At 69.4% G+C, this 9,572-nt stretch overlaps 1 protein-coding gene across 1 annotated transcript; it reads left to right on the top strand.

The window, feature by feature from the left end:
* Positions 1 to 715: 715 nt before the first annotated feature.
* Positions 716 to 4,021, top strand: NKX1-1 (NK1 homeobox 1). The gene is made up of 2 exons (XM_036227169.1): positions 716 to 1,130; positions 3,174 to 4,021. The coding sequence occupies exons 1-2, from the start codon at positions 797 to 799 to the stop codon at positions 4,019 to 4,021; spliced, it is 1,182 nt and encodes a 393-aa protein (XP_036083062.1). The 5' UTR covers positions 716 to 796.
* Positions 4,022 to 9,572: the final 5,551 nt, after the last annotated feature.

The raw sequence follows: 9,572 nt of genomic DNA, 5'->3' as shown, positions 1-9,572 counted from the left end.
GCGCCGGAGCCTCCGAGGCGGACAGAGCGCGCGGGCCCCGCGCGCCCAGAGCCGGGAGGAGACGCGGGCAGGCGCCGCGTCCCGCGTCAAGGTGTCCCAGCCAACTCCTGACGCGCGCCCGCCCGTGCGCCCCGGGGCCTCGGCAGCCCCTCCGCCGATTGATCTCGCAATTATTTAAAAGCCAGGCTGTCTCCGCCCCCATCTCCCAGGAGGCGGGAGCGCCGTTTCCGGACGAGCGGAGGCGCAGCGACGAGCGGCGACTGCGACAGCCACTCGCGGACCGCACTCCAGCTCCGAGCCGCGCGTCTGTCGGTCAAGCCGGGCTCTGTCCGTGTGTCCCGCGCGGGGCCCGCCTCCTCCGCCCGGGGCCGTTCGCAGCCAATTAGGCGCGCGCGCTAACGAGGGTGGCGGAGCCCCGCGGCCGCCTGCGGGCGCACGTGTGTGCGGCGTGTGGGCGCGTGGGCGCCGCCGGCGGGGCCGCCATAAATGCGCGGGCCGGGCGCTGCGGGCGCCTGAGGCGGCGGCGGAGGCAGCTCCAGGCAGCACCGGCCCAGCGCGGGGCGCGGCGCGGCGCGAAGAGCCGGCAGAGCCGCCGCGGCCGCCTGCGCGAGACCGTGCGGCGGCGCACGGGCCGCCTGGCATGGGAGCCCAGTAGCCGGCGGGGCCCGAGCGGCCGGATTGGCGGGAGGCCGGCATGAGTGCCGCTTCCGGGGACGGCCCCGCGCTGCCGCCGCCGCCGTCCGGACCCGGCCCGGGGCCCGCACCGCCCGCGCCCGCCGCCGCCGCCCGGGACGCCATGGACGGGCGCGCCGAGCTACCCGCCTTTCCCCGGGCCGGAGCCCCGCCGCTCGCTGCCAGCGACACCGTGCCCGCGGCGCCCGAGGGAGCTGGGGCGGCCCGGCCCGCCCCGCCGCCGCGCCCCACCTCCTTCTCGGTGCTGGACATCCTGGACCCCAACAAGTTCAACAGCAAAAGACGCCGCTGCGTGCTGCTGGGCCCCGTGGCGCCCACCGCGTGCGCCCCGTGCGCCGCTGTCCCCGGGCGCCCGCCGCGCGCAGAGGAGCCGGAGCGCCGCGCCCTCGCCGCCGCGGGCGGAGGAGCTGGAGCTGGCACGGGAGCGGAGCCGCCGCGTGAGTAGGACTCGGCCGGCGCCGTTCGCGGGTCCAGCGGTACCGGCCGCGTCTACGCGTTTGCGCTCCAGGGTCCCCTCGGCGAGCCTGGTGGGCTGGGGGCCAAGGCTCAATAGGAAGTTCGCAGAGCGCGGGGCCCGCAGCGGCCGCCCGCGGCCTCCGTCCGACCCGGACTCTGGGCCGCGCCGCGCCTCGCGGATGGCGCCGCGGGCTGCGGGGCCGGCCCGATTTCGGCCACCGCGCGTCTCCAGCGTTGGAGGGCAGTAGCTGCTGCAGGAGGAGGGGACGTGCGCGGGGGTCTGGCCCGCGACCCCCCGCCCCCGCCGCGGCCGCCTGAGGCCTCCTTCCCTCCTTTTCTTTTCCCTTTCTTTCTTTTTTTTTTTTTTTTTGGACAAATCAGACTAATTGTGACAAAATGCTGGTTATCTCTGGAAAAACAATTAAATCCCTTCGATTACAGTTAAGGGGAAATGTGCTTAGCGGCGGAAAGCAGCCGGTAATGGGGCGGCCCGCGCCCCGGCCGGGTCGATATCCCATTACGCCAGCATGCATATCTCTTTCAAGCACCTTGCAAACTCCCCCCGAACATCTAAATTATAGGGTCAAAATTCGGATAATTACTCGATTAAAACCTATTACACTTATTAGGGGCCGCTATTGATCGAGAATTGCATTCGACCGGGTCCTGATTGCTTTCGGTGCCCCCTCCCCGGGCCCTTCCTCCCTCCAACTTCGCGGCCCTTGCTCACAGGACCGGAGCGCAGCACTGGCAGGGCTGGGGCCGCTCCTCGGGGCCTCCGGAGGCCTAGCTTCGCTTCCTCCGGGTGAGGCTCAGGCCGGCTGGAGGGGACCCTTCCCTTTTCCGCCTGGTGGCGATTGGGTCATCTTCATGCGGAGCCTCCACCGGCAAGGCGAGCCCATCCCAGGCGGAAGGCCCAGTCTCTTTCAGGTTGGGGGAGGGAGCTGGGTCAGGCCCCTCCTTCTGTAGCCCATCTCTGCACCGGCCTGGGGCTGGGTAGCAAGGTGCTCCAGGGCTCTCGCTGGGGGGTGTGGGTTGGGGGCCCAGGACGCCTGCCCTGCCTGCCGGCCACCCTGGCAGCGTGTGCTAGCGGTGAACTTGCGGTTTACTTTCTGGTTTTCTTGGTACCTATCTGACCCCGCAGCACCCTCCTGAGTGGCACCGTGGAGGGCACCTGCCCTGGCTTCTCATAGTTTTATAACCACTTGTGGGGGTGGGAGCTGCATCGACAACACCCCCCCCTCCCCAAGCCCTGCCCAGGACACTTTCTGCCAAATTTCTGGGGCTCAGAATGCAGCCACCAGCCTCTGCTTGGACTCGGCTTCTCGGGGACTCCCAGTCCACAGTCTCAGCACTGCTGGGACCTCCATCACCCAGGCCAGGACCTCCTGAAGGAGGCCAGACCTGCAAGAGCCTCCGCAGAGGGGCAGAGGGGCAGCCGGCGGCCGGGTTCCAAGGCAGGAGGCTCGAGGTAGAGATGGAGCCGCAGCAACTGATTTCAGTTTCCAGAAGTCCCCTCCCCGCATTCTGCCCCAACAGCCCAGGCCTGTGGCTCCGCGGCCCTGAAATGCTGGGGAATGGGCTAGCCCCGCGCCCGGCTGTAATTGGAGGGTGATATACACCGAAATAAATTAAATGGCCCTTAACTAGTCTGTACATTCCACAAACTGAGTTTAATGAAGTTTGTATCTGCCCCATGGTTCGATCTGAGCTTTCCCTTCGCGAGCAACTCGGCGGCACCGGCGGGTTCCGCTCGGCAAAGGCACAGGGCTCGCAGAGCGCGGGACGAGGGAGGAGGGCGGGACAGAGACGCGAGTGGGTGAGAAAGGCTAAGGGGACAGGGAAGGAGAGCGAACGTCTGAGGAGATAAGAGGGGGCGGATAAACGGGGAGAAGCAACGGGACGGGAAAGGCGGTCGTTCGGGGGCGCGCGGGAATGGCCGAGGGGCGCGCAGGCGAGGACAGAGGGCGCGGGTCCTAACTGTACTGTCCCCCCTCCACGTCCCCGCCCGTCCCCGCCTGCAGACGCCGGCGACCCCTACCAGGCAGACGAGGCCGAGGCCCACGGCTACAGCAGCGGCGGCGGCGGCGGCGGCAGCCCGAGCGCAGACAGCGGGGACGAGGCGCCCGACGACGACGAGGACCCGGAGCCCGCGGCGGGGCCCGCACGCGGCGCGGAGGAGGCGCGGGCAGGCGGCGGCGGCCTCGCGGCCCGCGGGTCGGGCTGCCTGGGCACGGCCGAGGCCGAGGCGCCGCCCGGCATCGCGGACGAGGCTGCGGGCCCCGGCCCCCGCGGGAGCTCGCCCGGAGCGCCGGGCCCGCCGGGGGGCGCGGGGACCGCCACGCAGGGCGCGGCGACGGCGACCAAGCCGAAGCGGAAGCGCACGGGCTCGGACTCCAAGTCCGGGAAGCCGCGGCGCGCGCGCACCGCCTTCACCTACGAGCAGCTCGTGGCCCTGGAGAACAAGTTCAAGGCGACGCGCTACCTGTCGGTGTGCGAGCGCCTCAATCTGGCGCTGTCGCTGAGCCTCACCGAGACGCAGGTGAAGATCTGGTTCCAGAACCGGCGCACCAAGTGGAAGAAGCAGAACCCGGGCGCCGACACGAGCGCGCCGGCCGGCGGCGGCGGGGGCCCGGGGCCGGGCGCCGGGCCGGGCGCGGGGCTGCCGGGCGGCCTCAGCCCGCTCAGCCCGTCGCCGCCCGTGGGCGCGCCGCTTGCCATGCACGGCGCGGCCGGGTACGCGGCGCACGGCCCCGGCGGGCTGGTGTGCGCGGCGCCGCTGCCCTTCCTGCCCAGCCCGGCCGTGCTGTCGCCCTTCGTGCTGGGCTCGCAGAGCTACGGCGCGCCCGCCTTCTACGCGCCGCACCTCTGAGCGCCGCCGCGGCGGCCGGCGCCCTCGCCAGGCTCCGTCGTGGACTCTGTGTATAGCCGGTTGCTACGGAAGAGTTTTAAATTTATAAATGACGGTCCGCGCCGGGGCCAGGCTCGGCCGCTCAGAAGCACTTTGCCGAACTTGACTCAATCAATAAACCGCAGGAGGTCGCGCCCGCGTCCCTCAGGCTCCCGTGCCGCCCGCGCCCCGCGCCCTCCTCGCCGCCTGCGGCGGGGCCTTCGGTGCGACCCAGGCACCACCCCCCGCCCCCCGTGTTCCACCGCGCGCGCAGCTCAGGCCCCAGCTCCCCGCGGCCGGTGGCACCCCACAGCCGAACTCTCCTGTTCGGATCGTGCCCGGGTCCCCCTAAGGAGCTAAGTGCTGCGCGCAGGGGGTCACCACTGTTCGAGCTGATGATCTGGCCCAAGACGCCCTCTCCGCGCCTCGACCCCCTGCGCTGCCGGCCCCCTAGCCTCAGGGACGTCCCCTTTCCCCTCCATGTGGCCTTGAGGGAATTTTGGGGTGGGAGATGCCCAGTGGGACAGAGCCACCACAGGGGCGGGGCTGGGGCACAGCACTCTCCCCTGAGAGCCAGCTGGGAACTTTTGGGGGGCGCTCCACCTGTCCCGCCGCATGCGGGAAGGAGAGCCGGGCTCCCCGTCTGCCCCGCGCTGCCCGCCTGCAGGAGTTCAGCGCTCCAGCGAGGCCGCCTCTCCGCAAACAACCCGCGAGTCGCTTCTGGACGCGGTTCCTGCGGGGTCCGGAAGCCCTGGGCTGCGGGGAACGAAGGCATCGCTGCGCGGGGATGAAGGGGCCCCACAGCGGCAGCGCTGGGGACTCGAGGACTCAGAGGGGACTCCAGACACGGTGGGGCCATGTGCCTGTCGGGGGAGCGGGGCTGGCCCTGGGCGCAGCTCCACGCCCTCGGAGGGCCCTGGCCGCGCTGGGCCTGCGCGTCCTCCAGGCGTCTCCTTCCGCACGCGGAGCTGAGCTCCCGTCGCGGCCTGCTCCGCGTCCCGCGCTGCAGCAGGGCTAGGGCTGCGGGGCAGCACGGCCCTGCAGGGGTGGGCGGCAGTGACCTCACCTGCCCCGCCGTCACCAGTGGACAAAGGGCGAGTGAGGAGCAGCGGCCTGAGGGGCACGCGGACCACCCTGATCCTGTGCTGCTAGGCCTACTGCTGGAGCTGGGGGGGCGAGGGGGCGGGCGAGGTGGGGGGCGAGGGTCCCTCAGACTGTGCTTCACCATCAGACCCCAGGTTCCCCCACAGGCGGGCGACCCCTCCTCTGTTCCGTCTCTGCACAGGTGGTTCCTGGGGGCCGGACCCTCCCTGTTTTACAGAGCCCAGCCCTGCCCAACTTGTGGGCGACAGGAGGGGTTACAGGGGGTGTGGACCGGCCCTGGCCGCAGCGCTCTGGCCTGGGCATCTAGGGTTTAGGCAGCTGACTGAGGAGCCCCAGAGGCTCCAGAAGTCTCCAGAAGGCTCTTGGCCTCATATGAAATCACTGGCGTCACTGTGGACTTAGCCTGAGCTGGGTGCTGGGGGTGCAGAGCAAAAGCCCCAGCCCCACGTGGAGGAGCTGGGCGGGGCAGACAGGGGAGGTGCGTCATGGGGCGGGGCTGGAGCGGGGCTGTCTACCCGAGGGTCCCCTGCCTCACCCCGCCCACCTTACCGTGCTTAGCTGTGTGCGTACACATCATCCTGGCTCCAGCCCCTGCCGGTGCAGAGACCTCGGCCCACCAGCCCAACCTTCGCACCTGCACCCACCTGCCCGGGGCCTGGCCCTTCAACCTCCTCCTCGGGAGGCAGGTGGGGGAGAAAGCGAGAGGGAGCTTCAGACCGACACTCCAGCTCTGGCCTCCTCCCTCTCCCCACCCCACATCCTGCCTTCACCCACCAAGGCCAGCTGATCTCCCAAGTTCACCCAGAAACAGAGGTCAAATGTGTGGACTCTCCAGCAGCAGCCCTGGCTGTGGAACAGGTGCAGGGTTGGCCAGGGTGCGGGACGGGTCAGGGGTACAAGACGGTCCAAGGGTGCAGGGCGGTCCATGGGTGCAGGGCGGGTCAGGGTGCAGGGCAGGCTAGGGGTACAGGGTGGGCCAGGGTGTGGGGTGGTCCAGGGTGCGGGGCAGGTCAGGGTGCGGGACAGGTCAGGGGTGCAGGGGGGCCAGGGGTGCGGGGCGGGTCAGGGGTGCAGGGCGGGTCAGGGTGCAGGGCAGGCTAGGGGTACAGGGTGGTCCAGGGGTGCAGGGCGGGTCAGGGTGCAGGGCAGGCTAGGGGTACAGGGCGGTCCAGGGGTGCAGGGTGGGCCAGGGTGCGGGACAGGTCAGGGGTGCAGGGTGGGCCAGGGGTGCAGGGTGGGTCAGTGGTGCGGGGCAGTCCAGGGGTGCAGGGTGGGCCAGGGTGTGGGGTGGTCCAGGGTGCGGGGCAGGTCAGGGTGTGGGACAGGTCAGGGATGCGGGGCAAGCCAGGGGCACACTGTGGGTTGCAAGACTTGAAGCCAAGGGAGCAACAGCGTCCAGCATGTGTCCAGTCCATTTCCAGGCCACTGCAGCTCAGCCCGGAGCTGGTGCCACAGCCTCGCGAGGCACCTGCGCAGGCCCCGCTGTGGGGTGGCTGCTCCCCCAACACCCCCACCCCAGCCTCTGTGCTGCACGTTGCAGGGCCAGACCTGCGCCAGCCCACCCTAGCCTCCCAGCACCCGTGTGGGATCCGCGCTGTGGCTGTCTGCACATCACACGAGAGAAAACTGAGGCCGGGGGGGTCGTGGGGCTTGCTGGGGGCGCCCCCACCCCGGCTCCAGGCTGGGCGCCCTGCTCCTTCCTGGAGGACCCAGGTCTCCAGAACCCGCTGTGCGCCTGGGAGCCTGGGGGAGCAGGCTCCTCCGGCTGCTTCCCTGGGGACCCTCAGGCCGGCCCTGCTCTTGCTCCCACTAGGCTGGGGAGCCCCCTGCTTGCCCGGACTGGGGTTCCTGGGCGTGACTCAGGGTTCCAGCCCCCCGGGGCCTGAGCTGCAGGTGGAAGTGAGTGGCGAGGCTGCTGGCCCTCACCCCGTCATGTCCACTGCTTGCTCCCACGCTCCCACTTTGCTGTCCATGTCTCGAGGGGCTGCCTTGTCCCAGGACCCGAGTGCTCTCTGGCAGGGCCCCCCTAAAGCTGCTGGGGCCAGTGCTGGCCTGCACAACGTCCACTCCGGCCCCGGCACTGGGCCCATGTGGCTTCCGCAGTGGAGCCGCCTGCATGGGAGGGGCACCGGCCAGCGGGTGCAGTGCAGCCCCACAGGCGCGAGCCCAGGGCGCAGGCCCCCGTCCCTGGGGGTGCCCTGCCTGCGCGCCCCCCCCCCCCCGCGCCCAGCCGACACCTGGCACGCCACGGGCCCCGCTGTGTGTCAGGATTTGTCCTGGTGGCAGGGAAAAGCTGAATGAACGGAAGTTGAAAGGAGACCGTTTATTTTGTGTGAGGGAATTCTGGCTGTTGTCAGCCCGGGACAGTTATGACACCTTCACAGAGTCCTTGGAGACCCGGCTCTGTCTGGCAGTCTGCTGCACAATCCCTGGGCTGGGCCCTCATCCTCGTGGACCGGATGGAGGACAAGGCTCCAGCCATCACACTCCCATTCCAGTCAGCAAACAGGAGGAAGGGGAAAGAGGGGTTTCTTTTAAGGAGTGGTCCCAGAAACCCCAGTAACACAGCTGCTCACATCTCATTGGCCAGAGCTTGGTCACATGACTACTCCTAGCCAAAGGGAAACGTAGTCTTTTCTTAGCCAGCAGCCTGTTATCCTAATGACAAGGGGAGCATGGGCATGGGGGTTGCTAGCTGACCTGCCACCTACGTAGAGCCCTTGCGGTTTTGCCCACTTCCCCCCTCGCCTGCTGAGCTCCTTCAACCAGCTGCTCTGCCCCCGGAAGCCCCTTGCCGGGCCTGCTGGGGGCTGCAGGCCTGAGCCAGCTGTGGTCACACTCCCGAGTGGACTCTCACCTGGCCAGTGGCCTGCTCCCCACCCCACTGTGTTCACTGACCCCACTCACCACCCTGCACTGACCCTCCCCCAGCAGAGTCCTGCCGTGTGCCCTCCCGCCCCCACACCACCCCGCACCCTCCCGCCACCCCCAGTCCTGCAGGGCTGTCAGCCTCCGAACCGCCCTCCCTCCACCCAGCCCTGCCTGGCCCGGCTCAGCGCCGCAGCTACTGGACAGCTGTCTGCACGGCTGCCTGCCGGTGCCCACCGCCTGCTCCCTGCAGGGCCCAGGGGTCAGGGACCCGTGCCCCACCCGCTGTCTTGCACAGACCGCGCCCCCAGCCCATCGTGCCCTGTCCCCTGTCCCCACAGGGTCTCCTCCACATAGCAGCAGAGGGCTCTGCTCTTCAGCCGCCTCTCCCGGCCGCCCAGCCAACCTTCCCCCACACTCAGCAGTGCCCCTCCCGGCCCTCCGCCCTCACGGGCCCCCTTTTGTCACTTGTTACGATGTACGATGGCCTGAAATGTCGTGTCCCCCATCCCACCTGGCACCCAGGGCCCAGGGCAGTTAGTCCCCAGGTCTCTGTCCTGGGTCACTGAGGGTCACGTGGTGACATGAGGTGTCACTCAGCACAGAACCTTCCCTAGCCCCGTGGGAAGCAGGAGTCGGGGAGCAGGACGGGCTTTCTGAGGGGGCGGCGGTCACACTGGGAGAGCACCCTGTGGTGGCAGCAAGGAGTGACGGCGGGGTCAAGCAGGCCATTCTCAGGGGTGCAGGAGTGTCGCACGAGGAGGACGCAGGGCCGAGGCTCAGAGGTCCATGGGGGAGGTCTTGCCTGTTCCAGCACCCCACCTCCCACAGGCGGGTGGCAGCTCCGGGGTGCCACGTCCCGCCCCAGGCCACGGTCCTGTGTGGCAGCCCTTGGGAGCAGCCTGCTGGGTGGTTCGGAGCTGGCTGTGTGAGGCACGGGCTTGTGCCCATGTGTCCCCACACTGGTGCTGAGTGCTGCGAGCTTAGGGCAGGCCGAGTGCTAGCTGGGCCCACCCAGATGCCTGCGTCACCAGGCGGCTGCTCTGGAGCCCCGGGCATGGCGGGAGGAAGAGCAGCTGCCGGGCCCGGCTCCCCCGCTGTGCCCCCTCCCTCACCCACCTGGTCCTTCAGCCCCTCCCGCCAGGGGTGCTCCTCTCCTGCAGGTGGGCTCAGGCCACGGCTTAAACACACCTACTGGCCAGGCCCCCCAGGCCTCGCTGCCCGTCCCTGACCCACGGAACCCAAAGCACAGTGTGACAAACAGGTGGGAAAGGGGGCAGCCTCCTTCAGTTCACCTGGGGCCTGAGGGGAGTGGGCCCACACCCGGGACCCCCCAGCACCCAGTCACTTGACACCCCAGGCTCAGAGAGGTAAAGCCTGCACCTCGGGCCATAAGGGCCAGCCCGGCACCCAGGGGTCCACACTGCCCCCTTCCCCGCCAGCCAGAAACACACTGACCGGCAGGTGTGCCCTTCGGTAAGCGCTCACGGAGATTTGTTTAAGGTCTGACACGGAGTGCGCCAGCAACGAGGTACTCCTGAATGAGGTTCGTGTAAACAGT

This window comes from Rousettus aegyptiacus, unplaced genomic scaffold (genome assembly GCF_014176215.1).
Source record: "Rousettus aegyptiacus isolate mRouAeg1 unplaced genomic scaffold, mRouAeg1.p scaffold_m13_p_10, whole genome shotgun sequence".
Taxonomy (NCBI): domain Eukaryota; kingdom Metazoa; phylum Chordata; class Mammalia; order Chiroptera; family Pteropodidae; genus Rousettus; species Rousettus aegyptiacus.
Note: the sequence above shows the minus strand (reverse complement) of the source record. Positions and strands in the feature narration are given on the sequence as shown.